This window comes from Mustela nivalis (assembly GCF_964662115.1).
Source record: "Mustela nivalis genome assembly, contig: HAP1_SCAFFOLD_504, whole genome shotgun sequence".
NCBI classification, from domain to species: Eukaryota; Metazoa; Chordata; class Mammalia; order Carnivora; family Mustelidae; genus Mustela; species Mustela nivalis.
The window spans coordinates 264663-288567 of record NW_028136152.1 but is presented as its reverse complement, the minus strand read 5'-3'; the positions used below and the strand labels follow the sequence as shown (position 1 = coordinate 288567).

Genomic DNA, 23905 nt, shown 5'->3' with positions numbered 1-23905 from the left:
GTGCATCAGATTCAAGGGATAGCTTGGGGGCCACCAGGTTTCAACCCCTAGCTGAGAAGATTTTGTCTCTGTATTCACCACACTTGATAAATAAACAGTCCCCAAAGCCTCCAAAAAGGGGACTGGCCCGTGCAAATAAAATGAACTGTCCCTAGTTATACGTGACCTTTCATTTTTAGGCTATTCACATTGAAACTCAATCCTGGGGGGCACCTGGGTGGCTCAGTGGGTTAAAGCCTCTGCCTTCAGCTCAGGTCATGGTCCCAGGGTCTTGGGATGGAGCCCCACAGAGGGCTCTCTGCTCAGCAGGGAGCCTGCTTCACTTCCTCTCTCTGCCTGCCTCTCTGCCTACTTGTGATCTGTCAAATAAATAAATAAAATTAAAAAAGAAAGAAAGAAAGAAAGAAACTCCATCCTGTGAATGAGATAAAGGAACATAGAGTCATACAGCATCCAGTGCACATGCATGCAGTGCAGGGGCAGGGACAGAGGAACCTGTGGGTCCTCCGTCTAGCTCAGCATCTGGTGGGTTCTAGGAGAGCTCACATTAGAGGTCAAGGTCTGAAAAAGACAAAAGGTGGAAGACAATCTTCCAGGCCTCTTCAAGCGAGAAGGGTGCGTTGTGAGAAATGGTACTTGGTCCCGCAGGCAAAGGGAGCACCCCCTTGTCTACCCAGCTCAGCGAGTCCCCAGCAACAGAAAAAGGAGGAGAAAGCGCAGAGCTTCCCACCTGCCCCAGAGTCCTTCTGAGCTGCTTTCTCCTGTCAGCCCCATCCACTCCCTAGCAGGAGTAGTCGCTTCATCTTGGAGCGTCAGATTCTTGCTCTGCACAAGGGGGATCATTGTTCCCACCTCCAAAGATCATTGTGAGGGTCTGAACAGTCTCAATCGTTGAGATCCTGACTATAAAGCCCTTAGGACAGCTCCTGGCCCCAAATATTCAGTGACCGGTTTTTATGAGGGCTGGACTGGTCCCTGGAAACAATGAGGCCTTGGGGTCCAAGAAGGTAGGAAAATCTCTTTGTCCTTGGGATTTTAAGGATGTGGTCCACTCCGGTTACTTCCAGAGCTTTCAACAGTAAGAACAAGCTGACATTTACCGAATGCTATCAGGTGCCAGACTGCGTGGAACATGTTGGATGGATCATGGCATTTTATCATTCTAGTCACTTCAGAAGAGGAGGCAATCATTACCCCCATTAACAGATGAGAATACTATACAATGGAGTATTATGGCTCCATCAGAAAGGATGAATTCCCAGCTTTTGTATCAGTATGGACGGGACTGGAGGAGATTATGCTGAGGGAAATCAGTCAAGCAAAGAGTCAATTATCATATGGTTTCACTTACTTGTGGAGCATAAACAGTAACACAGAGGACAAGCGGAAATGGAGCGGAGAAGTGAGTTGGGGGAAATTGGAGGGGGAGACGAACTATGAGAGACTGCGGACTCTGAGAAACAAACTGAAGGTTTTGGAGGGGAGGGGAGTGGGGGATGGGTGAGCCTGGTGGTGGGTATTAAGGAGGGCTCGTATTGCCTAGAGCACTGGGTGTGGTGCATAAACAAGGAATCTTGGAAACCTGAAAAAATAAAATAGAATAAAATAAAATAATAAAATTAAATTAAATTAAAACAGATGAGAAACCTAATACCCTCAGTCTGTAGTGTTCACTATGGTGGCCACCAGCCACATTCATTAACATTAAATATAAGTAAAAATTCCATCCATCAGCTCCAGGCACTAATCACACTCTGAGCACTCAAGGGCTCCCTTGGCGGTCACTGCATCAGAGAGCATAGATACAAAATATTTGCATCACTGCAGAAGTTCTGCTGGACAGACCCATTCTAAAAGGTAATGTGACTCGGCCGAGGTGACTGAGCTCATGAGTAGCGGAGCTGGAGGAAGACGGGGCTGAGCTCTTAACAACCCACTTGGACAGCATCAAAGATCCTCTATACCTTCGTCCAACACATTTTTTTTTAGGGCCTACTATGTGCCAGGCACAGGCAAAAACACACTGTTTCTGTCCGATCGGGGGCAGGGGGCAGGGGGCCGTCTCTGGTCACCTCCAAGACTTCCTTGCGCACGTCGACGATCCGGAACCAGTGCCGGAGCTGGGGGAAGCCGTCCAGCTCAGCGTTGCGTTCCTGAAGGGCCACCTTCTTTTTGCAGGACAGCTGACGGCTGAAGTACTTCACCAGCTTGCTCTGTGGAGACACAGATAAGGACAGAGAGCGGGTCTCAGAGGCACAGCCACGGGAGGAGAAGCAGGAACCTCCCTACGGCCCCCTCTCTGCCCAAACCCCATCCAAAGCCTGTTCTAAAGATGGATTTAACTGCAGGGAGGAGAGGCAAGCAAAAGGTACCACTTCTTCAGGGGGGACTTTTGGCTGCTGTCATGTACATTTCCACTGCACAGATTCTTGGACCAAAGGACTCCGCTTCTAGGAACTCACCTACAGACGCCACACTGGGCCTGATGACTGTAAAAGAATATTTCTTCCAGTTCTCCTGGCAATGGCAAAAGACTGAAAACACCTTGAGAGTCCATCAGCAGGAGACTGATCTATCCAGGGAATTTTACACAAGGGAGCACTAGGCATCTATAACAAAATAAGGAAGCGTGCTATGTACTAGTACAGAACCACGTCCAAGATACATTGTTACACAGAAATACTCTCCAGGCATGCGGGAGATGTCAATGTCTACTTTTATGTATCTTTGTAAATGCAGCCACTCTCTGGGATTTCTAATAATCTAGGAAAGGGAAGAGGGACGTGGGGAAGAGGTGTGGAAGAAACATTTTTTGTTTCTTACTTTTTTTAATTTGTACTTGAAGTAGCGTGAACACACTATATTATATTAGCATCAAGCGTACAACCTGGAAATTCAACGATTATATACTCGATGCAGGGCTCACTACCAGCAGCAGAGACGCATAATGACATTTGTCACCACATCAAGTTATTACAAAGGTATTGACTCTATTCCCAAGGCTGTAGTTTTCAGGGTGTAAGAGGTACAAGCTTCCGGTTGTAAAAGAAATAAGTACAGCAGAGAAACATTTCACGGAAATCCTTTTTGTACTTCGTGAATCTGAACTCCCATGCAAATATTCACAAATCCACAAATACTTTTAGAATGAGATGGATATGAACTCATGCTATGGAGAGATGCCATGACACGAGAAAGGAAAACTAGTTCTGTAAAAACTAACAACATCTGGCACACATCTGTCACTTCCAATGTATTTCTAAGGACAGTGTTGCTGTAGGGCTTTATCCTAAAGAGATAATTAAGAATATTCACAAAGCTTTGCTCTAAATGGAAAATAGCCACAAAAAAGTGGAGAACCACCCAAACCTTCCACAATAGGGGGTGATGTAAGTACATTACAAATATATCTATATGATGGCATATCATTAAAAATAATGTATCAATAAGTATAATATAATGTACAAATAATGCATTAAAAATTTATAAAACTATACATGTACAGATGCACAGAAAAAGCCTTGGGAGGGTATATAACAAAATATGAGCAGTAGCTATTTCTGAGAGTGAGATTATAGGTGATGAAGATAACTCACATTAATAATTATTATAGTTAAGATTATTAATAAATATTAAGATTATTGATAGAGATTTTTTTCTATTTGCTTCTCTACAACAAAATTAGAAAATACAAGATATATATATCATCTGCTTATTAATGGGAAAATGTTCAGATGGGCTTGGCAAAATTTCTTTAACACTGATGCTATCCAGTGTCAGCAAGAATGAGAGAAACCATTGAGAATTGAGAATGCCACTGGCGGGCAATCCAATTTTTGTCTCAACATTTTAATATTCTCACTTTTAGGAAACCACCCTAAAAAAGACTTATTTGTGTGTGTACATAGGATAAAATGGCTCATTACCGCAGCACAATAATTTTAAAAACTTGAAAAGGTAGACTGATACATATTGAGTTGGGAAAATCTCCAAGATTTTCCTCTTCCGTGAAAAAGCAATCTGCAAAGACAGAATATAATGTGATTACATTTGTATTTTTAAAACTCTGTGTGTGTTGGGGCGCCTGGCTGCCTCAGTTGGTGGGGCACATGTCTCTTGATCTCGGGGTTGTGGGTTTGAGCCCCATGTTGGATGTAGAGATGACTTAAAAATAAATTCTGGGAGCACCTGAGTGGCTCACTGGATTAAGCCTCTGCCTTCCACTCGGGTCATGATCCCAGGGTCCTAGGATCAAGCGCCGCATCGGGCTCTCTGCTCAGCGGGGAGCCTGCTTCCTCCTCTCTCTCTGTCTGCCTCTCTACCTACATGTTATCTCTGTCTGTCAAATAAATAAATAAAATTTAATAAATAAATAAATAAATTCTGGAAAACAAGGTTTAAAAAGGCACGTTAACCAAGGGGTGCCTAGGGACGCAGTCGGTTAAGTATCTGACTCTTGGCTTCAGCTCAGGTCGTGATCTCCGGGTGGTGAGATCGAAGCCACGTGGGGTTCTGCGCTCAGCATGGAACCAGCTTGAGATCTTCTCTCTCGCTCTCATTCTGCCCTCCCCACCCCGGCTCTCTCTCAAATAAATAAATAAAATATTTTAAAAAATAAAAAGGTACATTAACCCAAAAATTAAGTATGAATGAATTCCAGCCCATCCAGAGGACAGAATCCTGTATAAACTTTCATGTGGTGCATAAAACAATGAATTTTGGAACACTGAAAAAAATTTTTAATTTAATTTAATTAAAAAAAATAAAGTACATTATGAATTTAAAAGCAAAAAAAAGGTAGATTTTGCTATGAAACCTGTCTCCAGCAGTTACCACTCTCTCTATCAATTCTAGTAAGTTTGAGGACAGAAAAGACCTCAGAATTCTAACTTCCTTCACCGGGCAGAAAAGAAACTCTGGCAATTAACAGCAAAATGAATCTCTCAGACCCTGAGATGGTGCCATTTCTTACTCGCAGTAAACGTGCCGGCAGACGTGCTTCCTTTGCGCTGATTTAAGTTCGGGCTTATTAGTAAATGCGGAACTAGAAGAGCACACCGTGAGATGTGTAAGCCTGATGATTCACAGACCTGTATTCCGGGGGCAAATGATACATTGTATGTTAATAAAAATAATAATAAAAAATAGAAGAGCAAAGTATGGAACCAGAAAAAGAGAACTCTACTATATAAAGTCTTTAATTTTTTTTTTCCCACTCGGCGTCAGGAAGGGGCTGGAATCTTGGGCACCAGAATCAGGCTAACCTGGGCTCCTCAGCCTCACTGGGCTCCAATTCCCACTATGAATGACCTCAAGCAAGTTTCAAAACTGCTCTACACCTCGGTTTTGTCACCTGGAAACCAGAGGTTTAAGTGTCCCTTACTGCACGGGACTGTGGGGAGAGTTTAAAGGAATTATTCATGCAAAGCTGTGCTGAATGTCACAGCAACAACGAGGCTGACTTTGTGCCCCACAAACTCACAAGCATCTGCCACAGTTTCCTTGGAGGGGTCCTGCCCCAAACTTACCAACTCTCAGTACCAGCAAAAGTCTTAGCTAATAAATTAAAGTTAATCTGTGTCAAAATATATATTCCTTAACAAATGTATCCTTTCTCCAATGTTTAAAATGTACAGTTATACTGCAAAGAAATACTTTTAAGTTGGATTAAACTAAAATCTGTCTCCCTGACTCATTATTTAAATCCTCATTCTGAAATTCATAGGATTTAAATCGAACCAACTTACAGAAATTGCTTAAAAGGAATACATGCTTATTTTATTAACAATATCTATAAATTTGGAATTTCTGCTAACTGAACTTCCTCAAGCTTTTCACCTAAATAAATCAAGTTTTTCTGTTTATTATTTTATGCCTATATAGGCTCGTGTTGAATTTCAAATATGATAAAAGAAATAAGAATGTGGCTTTTTTTTTTAAGATTTTATTTATTTATTTGACAGACAGAGATCACAAGTAGGCAGAGAGGCAGGCAGAGAGAGAGAGGAGGAAGCAGGCTCCCCGCTGAGCAAAGAGCCCGATGTGGGCCTAATCCCAGGACCCTGGGATCATGACCCGAGCCGAAGGCAGAGGCTTTAACCCACTGAGCCACCCAGGCGCCCCAAGAATGTGGTTTCTTGACATAATAATAATAAAAAAAAAACCAATGTGGTTTCTTAAAGGAAGGAAGGAAGAAAGAAAGCAGTGTCAGAGAGCCAGTGACATCCTATCTCTCAAACCTTTTTTTTTTTTTTTTGGTTTTTATTTATTTAAGTATGCTCTACACCCAGTGTGGGGCTCGAACTCACAACCCCGAGATCAAGAGTCACACGCTCCACTGACTGAGCCAACTAAGTGCCCAGTCTCTCCCACTTTTGATTAAGCTTTCATTATCACAGAAGACTGCAAAACCAGACTGAGGCTGGATGGGGCCAAGGAGCCATGCCACGACCCCGCTCAAACACACTCTTGAAGGGCAGATCTCCCAAGTATGGGTCACAACGATCACTGCAGATATGGCACTGAGTGACAATGGGTTATATCAAGGAGACAGTTTCTGTCCAGTGATGCTGTCTTTAACATCTAGCATGTGCTGATCTCTCTCTAAAACAGAGAGCAGGACACAGACTCATAGCCTTGGACAGGTAACAATAGCGAGCGTGATGCAATGACCCTGGGTTTTTCTGGTTTGTCTGTTGTTGTTTTTTAAAGGTTTTATTTATTATTTGTCAGAAAGAGGGTGAGCACAAGCAGGGGGGAGGGGCAGGCAGAGGGAGAAGCAGGCTCCCTGCTGAGCAAGGAGCTCAATGCAGGACCCCATCCCAGGACCCCGGAGATCATGACCTGAGCAGAAGGCAGACCCTTAACCGACTGAGCCACCCAGGTGTCTTGTGATACTACTGTTTTTATTGTGTTAAATTTTCTCAATTGCCTTCCATTCATGGCAAGTGATACTAGTTTTCCATTACAATAGTTGCATAAGGTTTGTATTTTTTTTTAAGATTTTATTTATTTATTTAACAGATAAATCACAAGTAGGCAGAGAAGCAGGCAGAGAGAGGAAGGGAAGCAGGCTCCCCGCTGAGCAGAGAGCCCGATGCAGGGCTCCATCCCAGGACCTTGGGATCATGACCTGAGCGGAAGGCAGAGGCTTTAACCCACTGAGCCACCCAGGCGCCCCACATAAGTGTTTTTAATGTGTGTTTTATTTAAATACATGTGTGTTTTGAAGAATTGAGTCAGTTTCAAGAACATACACAGACATGGCAAAAAGCGCGGTCATGGTGTCAAACTTATGAGCTGGGGAAATGCTGTTCTATAGGCTATCATTCAGACTCAGACATTATTCAGGGCTCAACTGTAGTCCATTTCTTCTCCCTTGCCTCTTTCTTTTCCGTGTGAGGCCCTGAACACATCACCTCAAATGTGCCCCTTCTATGATTTTGTCCAGGTTCCCCCATCTAAAAGTGCTTTCCGTACCCACATGTGGTTGGTTGTAAAGATGCCCTGATTCCTCTATACCTCCTGCCCCTATACCCTTTGCAATGTGCCTTTAGATTTCACTCACAAGGGGCACCTGGTTGGCTTACTGGGTTAAGCCTCTGCCTTCAGCTCAGGTCATGATCTCAGGGTCCTGGGATCAAACCCCGCATTGGGCTCTCTGCTTGGTGGGAGCCTGCTTCCTCCTGTCTCTGCCTGCTTCTCTGCCCACTTGTGATCTCTGCCTGTCAAACAAATAAAATCTTCAAAAAAAAGAGAGAATTCACTCACAAACAAGGCAGAGTCGATGCCCACAATCCTCCAACCGGAAGGTTCTTGCCTCAGCCAATAGAAAAAGGCTTTGCATGGCTCTACTTGCTGCCTTGGATCAGCCATGTCCATGAGAATGTGTCGGTGCCAGTCAGTTAATCCGCTGAAGGAGGACCATGGAGAGCAAAGCTAGGTCTTCCCCGACATCCCAGACAGAGCCAGCCTTCTCATGTCAGACAACAGCCTACTGCTACCTGGTTATTGGCCGTGAGTGAGCCCAGCCAAGATGAGAAGAGCCGGGGAATCGGCGACCGATCCCCAGACGCATGGTCAACCAACGGTCACGTCGTCTGCAACTAAGGTTTTTTTTTTTTTTTTTTTTAAGATTTATTTATTTATTTGACAGAGAGAGAGATTACAAGTAGGCAGAGAGGCAGGCAGAGAGAGAGAGGAGGAAGCAGGTTCCCTGCTGAGCAGAGAGCCCAAGGCGGGACTCGATCCCAGGACCCTGAGATCATGACCTGAGCCGAAGACAGCGGCTTAACCCACTGAGCCACCCAGGCGCCCTGCAACTAAGGTTTTATGGTTGGTCATTAGGCAGCATTACTGGGACGCACAGCTGACCTACACACCATCCCATCAACTCCGAGAAATCTGACTTTTTCTCCAAAGTTCATCTCAAACATCACCTTCTCCAGCAAGTCTTTATCAAACCTCCCCTGGCATTGCATTTTTCACTTAACTCCGTTATAACATTTACCATGGTTTTTTTTCTTGCAGTATAATGGGCTAATAATGAAGACACTGGATATTTTAAAGGGTTGAGGAGCCCTTTCCAGACTTGGAAGCACCAATAAAATAAGAACAATAATAGAAATAAAGGTACCATTATTGAATACTTCATGTCGATACAGCCACAAACCCCCAGGGGCTAGACGCTGTTACGATCGACATTTCACGAATGGAGAAATTAGGCACAGAGAAGTTAAGCCTTTTGTTCACATTCTCACAGCTAGTTAAGTAGAGAGCTAAGATGAAACCCAACCTGATTCCAAGGCCACAATATTGCAGAAAGGATAGATTTAATTTAATGTTAATTAGTTAACAAGCACCTGTGTATCTTTTCCTTGTGGAAAAAGCTAGACCATTTAGGATAAGGCCAAAGCTTCCTCTGTGGTCTTCTTCTCCCTGGACATAATGGAGGTAACCACTGAGACTAGCTTGACCTTCTTCTACGCCTCTCTGCACGTCCATACTTGTGTGTGCGTGGGGTGGGGGTTGTAAACTCTGCAATGTAGTTGATGTGTAGGGTTGTGGGTTTTTTTCCCACATAAATTGAATCTTACTTTTTTCACCCAGTTGCAAGCCTTGAGCATCTTTCCCTTTTAGTTCACACAGATCTAACTCATTGCTTTTAATCTTCTGCATGAGGGATTCCTTTGATTCCAGGGTCAAAAGCCAATGATGTGAGCAGTTCTGTGATGTCCGCTGGGGGCATCTATGTCGGCTATGACAGAGCATTTTTCAGGAAGAACAGCCCCGAGAGAAGCCACCATTTACTAACTGCTTGCAGTGAGCCTGACCCAGTGGGATAAGTGCTTTGAATGTGCCTGCTCCGTTTTAATCCATGCAGTGGTGCTGTGAGGGGGCATTCTGAGCCCATTCTATGAACGAGAACACTGAAGTGGCAAGAGTTTAAATCATGAACCCAGATCCACAAAACTATAGAAGTTGGGGAGTCAAGGCAGGAGCCCAAACCTCTCTCCCTTTACCAGGATGCTGCACTGAGATGCTCATGGGTCCTTCCCACTGGACTGGAAATCCAAAGCCTTCATGGACGCCTCACTCATCTTGGAAAGGCTTCCAGGTATTATGGGAGAGGTGAGTTTCTAAATTCCAGTTCTGAGGCTTTGGTGATTCATGTTTGCTCCCTGAGACTCTACTGTCTCATCTGTAAAATGGGCATATACCACCTTTCCTCACAGGCCTGCTGAGACATCACAGGAGATGCTGTCTGTGCAGAAGGCAGGCTGAGCCCTCTTCCGACCCAAGCACCGTGTCCTGGCTGTGGAAGGAATGCTTGAATTCTGGGAGGTGTTTTCAGCATCACCCCGAGACTGGACCTACATCTGCCCAAGACCAAGAATCAAGGGGCACCCCCACTATGATGCATTAGGAACGAGGGAGACAGAGACGGGTTCAGGAAGCAGATAGAGTAGGGAAGAGAGGCAGGGAGGGAAGCTACAGGACCAGGGCTGCCCCTCGAGGCAAAAAAGGAACAAGAGTCACTTTTCGGGACAAGAGCGCAGCTAATCCGAGCAGGGAAGAACCCAGAAACCTGCCCCGAGTGTGAAGCTGGACTAGGCAGAAGTCAAGCAATACTTCCCAAATGGGATGCATTCCTCTGGCAATCAGCCGCTTCCCCTTCCAGGTCCCCAGGGTTGGTGGCATCGGAAAATTGCAGCTGTTGGCCAACAGGGGTTCTCCCCGAGCCAAGTGCTGCAATAAACACTTCTTACGAATTGTCTTTAGTCTGCACAGGGACATGATGATGTAGGTCTAATTACTGACCCCATTTAAAGTTCAGAAAAAGGGCGTCTGGGTGGCTCAGTGGGTTAAGCCTCTGCCTTCGGCTCAGGTCATGATCCCACGGTCCTGGGATAGAGCCCTGCATCAGGCTTTCTGCTCACCAGGGAGCCTGCTTCCCCCTCTCTCTCTGCCTGCCTCTCTGCCTACTTGTGATCTCTCGTTCTCTGTCAAATAAATAAATAAAATCTTAAAGAATAAATAAAGTTCAGAAAAAGTTAAATTCCATCTCTGGGTTATCATAGGTGAGATGTATTTGCTTATTTCTGGACGTGTATATCTTATCATTTTTTTCTTAAGCTTGAATTGCTTATAGGATAACTAGTTACAAACCTCATGAAAATCAGACACTTACCAACAATAAAAACATGTGGGACCATGGCCAATGTCAGCCACTTCATTAAATATGTTCTAGAGTTTTACTGCAGTTCATTTTTAATCCATGCAACAATGCTAGCTGGGAATGGTTCGATTAGACACCACATATGTGAAGACTACAGGAAATCGTGTATTTAAGGCACTTAAGCAATACTTGGTGTATATATATATGATACATACAGTGTCAACCATTTCATTAGGTTTGTATATAAAAGTTTCTGTATAACCCTATATTATACATTTGACAATTATATATAACTAAACTGTATATAATTATATATACTATATGTTATACTTAGTATACATTTTATATAGTAAGCATATAGTATATACAGTATATATAGATATATAGATATATAGATAAGATATCAAGTATTCTGCTGAACATTTCATATGCATTATTTCATTTAACCTTTGCAACCCCGAAGATATGCCCATTTTACAGATGAGGAGACTGAGGGCCACTGAGCTTTAGCAGCTCTCCAAGGTATCAGATAATTTTACATATAAGTTTCCTCTTTCCCCCATTCCCTGACCATAAAAATCATCTGGAGGACGTGTCTGTTCAAAAATCAACCTTCCAGGCCCATCCCTTAGGAAGCCTGGTTCAGTGAATCTGGGAGGCCCCAAGAATTCATAAAAACACACGTACCCCAATGACACTGTGAGTCAGTCACCCATCTACGGTCTAAATTATGGAATGAAAGCAGTTTGTTTCTCTGACAAGCTTAAGCATCGGGATCCTTGGACAATAAAACCGGGGCAGAAACCTAGTTCTGGAGGCCAGTGTGGCACCTGGGCGAGCAGCCCCCTTCCAGAGCGGTGGGCTCCTGTGGGCAGCAAGCATTCACTGCGCAGCTCCAAGGGACAACACCCTGTCCAGGGCCCCGGGGAATTCGAAGAGCTGTCTGCCTCCAGCCAGGCCTGCAGGGGCTCCCAGTGGGGCAGAGACTGCTGTGCCAACACGAATCAAGAGGCCGGATGAGAGGAGTCAGAACGGAAGGGCAGCCAGGCTTCAGCACCGGCCCCAAGGATGCAAAACGAAGAGAACGGTCTCGTGGACAGCAACTCGCCATGACCACAGGATGGTAATGATGGGAGTTCTATGTTTATTCTAGGAGAAGCAAGGCCCGCCCTTCATTCTTTTACTCTGTGTACACACGTGCGCGTCCCAAGTGCGTGTATGTGTGTGTTTGGGGGTTCAAGAGCGAGGGATATGAAATCAGTTACACGTCCTAGGGCAGGGCTCTTCAGCTCTGCTAGTGTGGCCTGAAGACTCGTGCTCTGAAGGCTGTGAAGGCTGGGCTCCTCCAGATGAGTGCCGAAACCAAGAGCATTTAGTTACCTGGAGAGCTGTTTGAGTGCTTTTCTGTCCGCTGAAGCTAGTACCTTCAAAGTGAGGCTTGTATTTTGTTTGGATATTTCGGTCTCCTTCATTTTCTGCTACATCGTTTTATCCTATCTTACAAAAGCATTGGCTACAAAGTACCAGGAAAACAAAAAAGCTGTTTCTTCACCCCAGAGGGCAGGATAGGCACTGACCTCCACACTCAGACAATTTCAGCGAGGAACCTGAATCCCCCTACATCACTAAATAACCTTCCAAGGATTCTGCCTTTAAGAGCACCACAGCAATGCTGAAGTCGGTGTTAGCTTGTTATGGGCATGCTACAGATGGGAAACCAAAGTTCAGGGCCATTGGAATCCTGCCCGAGCTCACAGGACTAAAGCAACACCAGGTCAGTATTTAAACTCAGGGTCCGATTACCAAGTCATGTGCCCTCTTAGCAATAGCTCTCTGCAGAAGCAGAGGGCCCAAACAGCCTAGAGGTCAAGGTTGAGAAGCACGACTGGAAATGTGTCTTTGTATGTCCTCACCCTGCCAGGTGTCCTAATTGATTTTTAGGTCACCCTCAATTCAAGTCCATGCAGAACCGAACCGCAAAATGTCCAAAGGGTCCACCTTCAAGGGAAGAAACACAGGGTTCCCGGAAATAGCACAGCCATGCTGAGCCCGCCACCTGCCCTCGCCTTGCCCTGCCTGGGTGCAAAATAAGGACTCTGGGCCCCTGGGGTGGGAAGGATCCCAGAAGTCTTCAGAGAGAGGACAGAGGGATGTAGTTCTCCAACTCTACACCAGGGGGCAGCCTGGCACCTTCCACCGCAGATGGAAAAATTTCTCAGACCCTCCTGGATGCGAGCACCCTCAGTGTCTTATTACCGTACTCCGTATTAGCATGATGGTAAATTTAGCAGCATAAACAACAACAAAAAAAAATGTTTAAAGTCAAGACATGTGACTGAACTATAAATAATCATGTCTGAAATCTCTAATGTGAAATGGGGAACTTTTCACTTAGACTCTAAAGCAAGATAAACCCGGGGACCCGTGGGCAAGCCCCTGGGGTTGGGTTCGCTTAGCCCCAAGCCATCACTGTTTACGTGCTACTTTGTTTTGTTTAATTTGTTTTAAGTACTCTCTACACCCACTATGGGCTGGAACTCAGGACCCCAAGATCAAGAGTCACATACTCTTTGGACTGAACAGGCCAAGTGTCCCTTAGGTGCTATTTAAAAATAAAGAAAGAAAGAAAGAATGAGAGAAAAGGAAGGAAGGAAGGAAGGTAGGAAGGAAGAAAAGAAAGGCTAAGGCAGAGAAGATCTGTGTGATCTTTCACAAATCATCTCTCCTGTAAACCACATGGCCATTGTCTAGGGGAGCACCTCGGCTCCCACCCATTTTACACATAAGGAAACTGAGGCTCCGAAATGCAGCATAACTGGCCTTAAAATCCCACAGATGAAGAGGCAGACTCCACAGCACCCTGTCCCCCCTCAGGGCTGCCTGTCAGCAAACAGCCCACTATCGCTGCCTTCTGGCAGACAGGCACCGGCTCGGCTCCCAGCAGAGAGCTGAAGCCGCGAACCCACAGCGTCCCCGCCTCTGTGCTCTTCTCGCTGCCCAGAGCGCTCTCCTCCAGCTGCAGGCACAAATGGCACTTTCCTACCCTTCGGGTGCCACCCCTTCCCAACCGCCACCACCCCCCCCACCCCGTGTCACCATCACACCACCCTGCTTTCTTCCTCTGTAGCACTTATCCTTAGCCCACAAATGATCCTGTTGATTGGTTTCCATGGTTACGCCCCCCATCAGCACCATCACACACACACACACACACCCATCAGAATGCCAGCTCCAAAGAGCACCACAGGCTTGGCCTCAAGCGTGCAGAGCTGTGTCTGGCACACAGTCAGTCCCCGGGACATTTTTCTGGGTGATTCAACGGGGTTTGGCGGGGGTTGGGGGGGCCAGGCCTCTCCCAGGAAGTCCCAACCCCTTTTCCAGAGGGTGCTGCTTGTTCAGAACCGCCCCCCCCCACCAACCCGGCTCTGCGGCCAAGGTTCTGCGTTCCCTGGGCTGCTGCGGGGCCCAGCCAGACGCCCGACGCCTTCCCGCGGTTGCCAGGACGACCATTGTCATAACATCCCTGGCGCTGGGCTCCCGGGGCCAGCTGACAGGGGAGAGAATGATTTGACTCGCTAACGTCTCAAGTAACTGGCCGATTTGCATCCACAGGCAAATTCGTCGCTGAGGGCTGGAGGCCTGGGATAGGGCACCCTTCCTTCTCTTCCTACCCCAGATCCCTTAGGGCGGCAGCATCCCTCGGTCCAAAGCAGACAGGACCCACTACCAGTGGGGGGTGGTCCCCCAGGAATGCTGGATCCACGCCTACTCTGTCTTCAGGGGAAAATGCCCACTGCACGCTACTTGGGGGTAAAGCCCTCAAGGCTGCTGGTGGCTTTCCTTTTCTTTCCGTTATTATTACTAACAAACATGACAAACAATGGAGGCAACTTCACTGATTTAGTTAGCACTTACTAGATGCCAGGCCCACTGGCAACTTTCTCACGTGGTCATTATTACAATTTTAATATTTATGCTATAACAGAACACTCTCGAATACAGTAGTGTATCTATATACTGTATAATATATATTTGCACATAAATCATAGATAGGGGTTCATAGACATATAATACATCATATAATTAGAAATATAACAGTATGTATACTATATGCATATAGTATGTACTTCTAATGGTAAAACTGACATTTGTTGGTCCTTCTTAAATGCCAGCCTGTGCCTGTTTCACTACAATGATGCTGCCGTCAGTACGCTATCATACAGTAATAAAGTCATAAGCATAACCTTAGCTAAGTTTTACTGAGCACTTACTATGTGCCAAGCACTGTGCTAAGTTTATTACATACACACACAAAGGGCTGAGAGCCCAATTATCCCCATGATGAAGGTGAGAAACAGGAAGCGCACAGTAACAGTGCAACTTGCCTGAAAGTCACATGGAAAACAGGCAGGACCAGAGATAGTCCCCGCGCCGGCCGGAGCCTGTCCCATTCCTTATTTCCACACCACACCTTCAAGTGGTCCAAGGCAGCTTGCAGCAGAACCCCCTCGGGACAGTGTTAAAAAAACACATTCAGAGTCCCCGCTCCCCGCAGCCTACACATGCGGAGTCCAATGCTCTTGGGGACAAGGGGGCTTCTCGTTTCTTTTAAACAAGGTCCCCAGATAATTCTGACAAAGGCAAAAAGTCCAGAACCACTGGCTTCACTTTTTTTTTTTTTTAATCACTCATTACCACTGCAGTGCCAATTAGGTGATCTGATTAAATTAATGAGTCTTGAGGGGCTGAAATTCCAGAGAGGGCAGTTCCAAGTGATGTACGTAGGACCAACGATCCTAAAAAGGAGAAGACGTGGGGAGGAAAATAAGACGCAGGTCCCCTAAGACAAACTTAGATGTGACCACAGGTGTAACCACTCCCAATCTTTTTGGAACGGGGAGGGCCTTCGTGAAGAGTAATAAGTAATAACACGAATTCTGTCCAGGGCTGACTTTGGGGAGAGCAAACAGTCCGTCTAAATTACCTCCCACTGCCCATCTCCCCGACCCCCTCCTTAATCATTCACCAGGGATCAAGATGTGCAGAGAAACATAAGCTCGTAGGGTAGGGGCCCACTTTTGTACCTACATTTTGAACCATGAGACCTCCTGGCACGTAGCAAAGATAGATAGAAAAGAAAGAAGGAAGCCAGGGGAGGGGAAGTCAGGGGAGGGATGGGGAAGGCATTGCTCTAGAAGCAACATAGCTGGGGAGGATTCAGGCAGGAGTTCTGGGATGCCATGTCTGTGGTCCCTGGACAGCTGGGGGGACAAAGCTAGATGTCACTAGTAACCAAAAACATATGTGAAGGGTCTGCCCTAAGCAATACATTGCCTTATTATCCACTGCCCGAACTATAGGAGAAGTAGAACTAAGACCCCAGAAATAAAGACCAGACATATCAGGGGGAAAAAACCACAAAACACTTATGCACTAAAAGTAAGTCTCTTTTGGGCAAATTCTTCCTTTTGACCATGGAAACCTGTTCTGCCCAGTCCCACACTGCTCGATAGACCAGCCACTCAGCACATGTGGCGATGAACAGGGAAATAAAAATGAACTAAAATTACACAAATATTTAACATAGCAAATTAACAGGGTGAGAGCATCCTATGGACCCCACTGACCAAAAACCCAGAAAGCATCCCTCATGGCCATTATGTGACATCAGACAATCACAGAATTCAACTCCCAAAAAATGTCATTATAATTGGAGCTTAGAATTGTGTGAGACAAACTAGTTTCCTTAATGGGTTAGCACCTTTAAATTCTGAGAAAATATAGAAGGAATAATAGATATATTTAAGGGGCTCCTGGGTGGCGCAGTGGGTTAAAGACTCTGCCTTCAGCTCAGGTCATGATCTCAGGGTCCTGGGATCAAGCCCTGCATCGAGTTCTCTGCTCTGCAGGGAGCCTGCTTCCTCCTCTCTCTCTCTCTGCCTGCCTCTCTGCCTACTTGTGATCTCTGTCTGTCAAATAAATAAATAAAATCTCTAAAAAAAAATTTAAAAAACAGACATATTTAAGATAATTAAACCCACAGCATTGCTATTTGAATGAAAGAGTCCGTGCCTTTGGAATATTTATATTCTATTCTCTTAAGGTTTTAAGCAATTTGGCCAGTTAGAGTAAGAATTCACCTTTCTTGTTTGATACATGTCATTGAATAACTGATTTATATGTGCATTTGACATTGAAATTGTATTCAATGTAGATACACTATTAGGAAGTGGCTTAAGGCCCAGCATATTTGCAAGTTTGACTTTTTTAGATTTCTATGTGCTATGTAAATAGTTGGGAAGGCTTGTATATCAACAATTAGAGCACTTTTTAAAAAACTCCTGTATATCACATTTGTAAATAGAGGTTACATTTTTTGGCGATGTTTAATTCACTACAGTTGTCAGTGGAAGCAAAGAAGATACAAAATCCCCTGGATGTGACTGCTGAAATTTCCTAGACTCACACAAACACAATAATACTGTATATGCACTGAATTAAAAACACAAGGAGAGGGGCACCTGGGTGGCTCAGTTGGTTGGACAACCAGCTCTTGCTTTTGGCTCAGGGCATGGATCTCAGGGTCCTGGGTTCAAGCCCCGTGTCGGCTTCTGTGCTCAATGAGGAGTCTGCTGGGGGTTATCTCCCTCTGCTCATCCTCTGCTCACATACACTCTCTCTCCAAAATAAAAATAGGGGCACCTGGGTGGCTCAGTGGGTTAAAGCCTCTGCCTTCAGCTCAGGGCATGATCCCAGGGTCCTGGGATCGAGCCCCACATCAGGATCTCTGCTCTGTGGGGAGCCTGCTTCTCCCTCTCTCTCTGCCTGCCTCTCTGCCTACTTGTGATCTCTGTCTGTCAAATAAATAAATAAAATCTTCAAAATAAAAATAAATATAATCTTTTAAAATGTTATTTAAAAAACATAAAGGGAAGAAGGGCATGTAACTTTTTCTGTAAAGGACATGGCGTTAATAAATTAAATATTAATTTTAAAACCAAAATGTATTACATGCAAGTGAACACTCAGTGTCAGGTGCACTAACCACATTTCAAGCACTCAGTAGCCACATGTGGCCGGTGGCCCGTGGCTGTTGTGCTGGACCCCACAGATACAGAATACATCTATCATCTCATGGGGGAGGGGGAGTTCCTCTAAACCACACACATAATTTTGGCAGAGCTCTTGGGAATGAACACTCCAAAGCCCTTTCTCCTCAATGCACAATATAACTTTTTCCAAGATTTGCAGGGCTGGGATATCTGGGGGGCCAGTTGGTTAGGCATCTACCTTCCGTTCAAGTCATGATCCCAGGGTCCTGGGATCAAGTCCTGCATCGGGCTCCTTGCTCAGCAGGGAGCCTGCTTCTCCCTCTGCCTCTGCTTGCTGTCCCCCTGCTTATGTTTTCTCTCTCTCTGACAAATAAATTAAAAATTTAAAAAAAAAATAAAAAGAAAAAGATTTGCAGGACTGCCTCAATGGAAAATGCAACGAAGGCCCCCCAAGGACACGAGACAGGTATATACAAAGACAACCTGAGTGGGAGAGGTTAAAAACAGAGCAGGGAACACTGGCCGTGAAATTTACCCCAGAATGAAGAGAAATGTATAAAATCCTTGAGAAGGAAGGTCAAAAGCTATAAACATATCCACTAACCCCTCTCCATTTTATTTTATAAGGATAGGAGGATTTTTGGCAAATTCTCAGTATTACTGTCACCTTGACCTCCACTCAATACTGAGCAGCTTTGGGTGGGAAATCAGGAAGTGGTTCAAGAGATTTTGATTTTTTTCCCTCCAATTGGTAAATTTCACACACACAGAAAAAGATTCTGACCCCAAAATACAGCTGGAAATTTCCAGGTTAGCCAGAAAATGGTCCAGCCAAGATGAACCATACAACATCACTAAGTCCTCTGAATGCACAGACGCTGAAAAGACTAGAATCAAAGGTGGGGGCCCGGCATTCAGCTCCCTGCTCGGCAATTAAGTTGCTGTGGGACTTCTCACAGGCTCCTTTTTCTATCCATTAAATGAGAGGTTAAAAAATGGTTGCTCTCCAGAGTGACTCCAAGTTCAAAAATTCCAGGATTATTCCTGTAGGTGATGCCAACGGGGGAGGGGCAAAAGTATCCTTTGAAGGTTTACACTAGTCTCAGCTTTGCTGGGCAAGGAAAAGCATGTTTGCGGGTCTCTGTGCTGCACCTGGGACCTTAGCAACTGTGTTCAAAAGAGAACACTCGCCAGGCAGGTAGGGCTCAGGGTTGGGGGGTGAGCCTCCTGGTTTTGCATTGTAAACAAAGTAAGCTCCAAGCCGGGAGACTCTCACACCCATGCCTACCATGGATGAGCAGAGGGAAATCACAGAGCAAGAAGAGTGCCAAGCTGGGAGTTGTTCAGAAGACCGGATTGCCATCTGGCTCTCTCCTGACCAAGATGCTAGAACCTTGCTCAGGCAATCACTTAAGCCAGTGCTGTCCAGTAGGACGTCCTGTGACGGTGGCAATATTCTACAACTGTCCTTTCCAAGATGGTAGCTAGTGGTCACATGTGTCTATTGAATCCTTGGAATGTGTCTACTGCATATAACTGAGGAGCTAAATCCAAAGTTGTATTTAATATTCATTAATTTGGCTTCAAATAGCCATATGCCACTGACCAGTGGCTACCATCTTAGAAGCAAGATGTAACGTTTTCTCCATAGTGTTTCTTCTCCCTATTTTCTTCCCCCTCAGCCAAAAGCTGTATCTAGTCTTTTCTACTCTCTAGGTATGTTTAGGGGTTGAATAAAGGGATGACTAGAGAGAGGGAAGGATTTGCTAAGAGAAGGTCCCTTCAGAGATGTGAGGTGGTTCTGTCAAGCCAAGTTTGGGGCATTCTCCCACTCAGATCCGTTATGGACAAAGGCCCAAGGTCCTGACAATGTCACCCAAGACCTTCCTTTCCCATGGCCTCAAGGCTTTCCATTTTCCCCCCAAAGATGTATTCTATAGATTCCCAACGCATGCTGAGTACCATCCGAATGCCTTACCTGGCCTGCAGCGCCCTGCCCACTTCTCCCCAATCACGAACCCCACAACCCCTTACTCCAAGTCCACAAGAAGACCAAATGAAACTGTGGGAGTGACATAGCAATTAGTTCCTTATAAGGTGATTCTGATGCACGTTCTGGTTTGAGAGCACCTGCTCTAGACCCTTGTGTACTTCTGATCTTACCTCCCTGCCTTTTTACCTCCCATTCATCCTTCAAGTTCAAGCTCAAATGCTCACTCCCTCTGGAAGCTCTCTCTTCCAAACCCAGAATTATAACTCACCACCCTCACCACCCAAACCACAGTGTTCATGCTAGCCACCTGTAATATATTCCCTTATATTAGGGTTATTTATATTCATGTCCTGATTCCCCCACCAGATTTTACCTACCGAAGGGCAGGTGGCCTTGTCTTTGTCATCTTTGAATTCCCCCAACTATGAACACAGTGGTTTCCTGCTGGGAAATCATTAATCCATACAATGGATTCATGAATGAATGAAGGATGTGCCCACAGGAACAAATGAAAGGCCTTCTCCATGCACAAAACCCACAGCTGCCTCATTGGTCCTGGGTTTGGATTCCCAGCCTGGACTCCTGATTACTTTGTTTTGTTTGTTTTGGCTTGTTTGGGGGTGTGGAGGGGGTTTGGTGAAAAAAGAGATACAAACACAACAGATTGGCAACTCCTGCCATCTGCTACTAACCTAACAATGAGGTTGTTGAGAGCAGAGAGAAGTGAAAAGCTACTTTCTGCAGAGAAAGAGGGAGACACTTCTTGGGTCCTTTTATGGGACTTCTTGGGTCCAATTGGGACCCTTTTTATATGGTAACATGCTACCACTGTGCCCCACCCCCCCAGCCCTTGCTGTTCCTCTCCTCCCAAGTGTCTCCACAGTTGAGAAATTGTGACAGCAGTCTCCATGTTTCAGGCTCTTTATGTATCTTCTCTCGAACCTATGGGTTGGCCTCACTGTCAACATGAGGAAAAGAAGAAGTCAATGGACTTGCTTGGCACAAGCTTAGCTGGGCAGTGGCACAGCTGGCCCCAAGGCCATCTGGCTCCAAAGCTGCAGTCCTTCCACAAGCCATCACAGCCAGCTGAGTTGGTAAGAGATGAAACCAGAGGCCAAGGTTGTAGATTCAAGTCCAACAAGGTCAGTTAGGGACTATGCATCTTAGAATAATTCATATCTTTTAAGGTCATAAGAGCAGAGAGAATAGGAGACTCAATAGCTTATGGGGTCCCACCCTCTGTACTACAATCCTATTCAGGGACCTTGTAAGGGGAGGTTGTGGGGTCCTGTACACATTTATAGAGGGCACACATTTCCCTGTAGAGGTACCTACAGACCTCAGCAAGAAAACAACTGGGCAGCTCTAAAAAGCCAGACCACCTAAAGTGGAAAACACCTTGCAGCTCCCAACAAGGACCCCCTCTCAAGGAGCTCAGGATGTAGAGAAGGGAAGAGGTCCATGCACAGCTACTTCATCTGACTGAAGGGGCAGTGGGAGCTACAGTAGAGGCACAAGCAAGGTGTTCCAAGGATGGAGATATGATGTCTGGGAAGGACAGACAATCTGAGATAATTCCCTGGAGGAGGTGGCAGCCAAAACAGGCCTTGACAGATACTTATAATTTCCTGTGTTCCAAATCACCATTCAATTGTCCGCTACACATCCACAAACATACCTACCCTGGCTTCCACATGAGCCGACAAGAATCACGCATGGATGGGAGGTTGAATTAGATGAGTCTTAGGGTTCCTTTTAACCCTGGGATCCCATGATTTCAGAGATATGGGACCTAACTATTCTTCTCTCCACCACTGCATCCATGCAAACATCCATCCACCATCTGCCCATCTACCCATCCATCCACCCACCCATCCATCCATTCTACCATCCACTCACCATCTGTCCATCCATCTACCCATTCATCCATGCAGCCAACTATCCACCATCTGCCCATCCAACCATCCATCTACCCATCCATGCATCTACCCACCCATCCATCCATGCAACCATCCATCCACCATCTGTCCATTCACCCATCCATCTACCCCTCCATCCATTCATGCAACCATCTACCATCTATCCATCCACCCATCTAACCATCCATGCAACCATCCATCCACGATCTATCCATCCATGCAACCATCCATCGACCAACTGCCCATCCATCCATTCATCCATCCATGCAACCGTCCACCCACGATCTGTCCATCCACCCATCCATGCATCCATGCAGCTATCTATCCACCATATAACCATTTCACTCATGATACTTGCTGGGCACCATTTAACAAAAACACAGGGAAGACAGGATTGACTCCCATTTTTAACATAAATGACATCACAGTGGGCTCTTCATGCTAGGTGTAGCTGTTACATCCAACTGATATAGATTTCTATTACTACTCTTCATAATAAGGTTTGTTTGTAACCAAACACATAGAATAAAATAATGTTTTCCAGTGCTTCTCATAGTGCCTGACACATAGACCACAATGAATAAATAGTTGATTTCCTGTAAATGCTAACCACTGTGCTAAGGCCTGGGATAAAATGGACAACAAGGTAGACTTGATCCCTGCTCATATGGGAATTCTATTTTTGTGGGTAAAAGAGATAACAAGTAGACAATAAATAAGATAACCACAGATTGTGATAAATGCTATGGTTTCAACAAAGAGCTTGGAGCCCATAGCAGAGAAGGATGGTTTGTTAGCTGGTCCAGCCAAAGAAGTCTCCCTACAGAGGCGGCCAGGTGGCCATGCACAGCATGTACAAAGGTCCTGAGCTGGGAAAGCACTTGGCATGTTTCAGGAACTGAAAGTTGGAATATCATGGGTGAGGGGAAGAAGAGATGATGTCAAAGATAAAAGCAAGGACCAGTTCATGTAGGTCCTATTACAGTCATGGCAAGGAGGTGAATTTCACTCCTATGTGGTAGGGAATTGCAGAAGATTTAGAAGTGTGAAGTGACATTCTTTGACAAAATAGGTAAAAAATATCATTTGTCCCGCAAAGTAATTTTGTGAGAGATGCTCCCAGCCAATATCGTCATCATGCCCATTTCACAAAGGGACAAAGCAAGGCACCAGTTAGTTGACCTGCCATTCTAGCCATCTGGGCCCCTTCCTGCCTCTGTAGGGTGAAGCCCCTCCCACAGATGACCCCTTTGCCCAATCCTCAGTCCCACAGCAAAATAACACAACAAAAGAGAGAAGCAAAGAAGGCATGAGACCAAGGATGAGGAGAAATCCTGTCTCCAGAGAGGCCTCTGCACGACGTTCTTTCCCGAGCATGGACTTGAGCTGGAATGGACATTAGGAGCTGCGCACCAGAGAGTCAGAACCCTCAGCTATGTCAGCTATTGCTAGAACGAATTTCAGAAACATCTGAAATCCCATTTCTTGGCGTGGTGGACAGGGAGAGCCATCCCAGCAGCCTGATGGCCAGCCAGACCCACATCTTCTGTTTCCACCGAAAGGTGATAATCAGGAGAGATGTCATCCAAAATGCCGTCTCCAGCTGAGGAAGCACACCATCTTCTATTTCTGTGGGCTGTGTACTTTATTCTTCTTTATTTTTAAAAAAAAATGTTATCTACTTATTTTTTAAAGATTTTTTAAAATTATTATTTATTTAATAATTTAACAATTTAAAAATTATTTAATTTTTTAAAATTTTTCTTAAAATTATTTAAAATTAAAATTTTTAATTTATTTATTTGACAGAGAGAGAGAGAGCACAAGCAGGGGGATCAGCAGACAGAGGGAGAGGGAGAAGCAGGGTCCCAGCTGAGCAAGGAGCGCGATGTGGGACTCGATCCCAGGACCCCGGGATCATGACCCGAGCCCATGGCAGCCTCCCAACCAACTGAACCACCCAGGCGCCCCAGTTGTGCACTTTATTGTATCTTTATGAAAAATAATCCAGCGAGAATGATTAAAAACTCAATGTATATATATCCTTTGGCCCGAGGCTGTTGAAGATTGAGCAGAGAGGAGAAATGACAGAAGGCTACACTGAACTGATCTCTGGGCAGCCCAGCTTGGAGAATGGGGCCCTAGAACTCACCTCCCTTCTCTGTCACCCTCTTCTCTACCACCTGCTCTAGTCCTTCTCTTTGCCTAAAAGCCTCCCCAGCAATGAAGCGGGGCAGAGGCCACCATAGCTCCTGCCACAGAG

At 45.4% G+C, this 23905-nt stretch overlaps 1 protein-coding gene across 1 annotated transcript in view; it reads right to left on the bottom strand.

Annotated features, from left to right (window-relative positions):
* The window catches only part of LOC309857225 (kinase suppressor of Ras 2-like), a gene marked incomplete at its 3' end in the record, with an annotated part of 124312 nt that overhangs the window by 3480 nt on the left and 96927 nt on the right, over positions 1-23905 (bottom strand). Inside the window, exon 5 of the mRNA XM_082750014.1 lies at positions 2073-2213. Coding sequence (XP_082606140.1) covers positions 2073-2213 — 141 coding nt within the window. The remainder of the gene's footprint in view (positions 1-2072; positions 2214-23905) is intronic.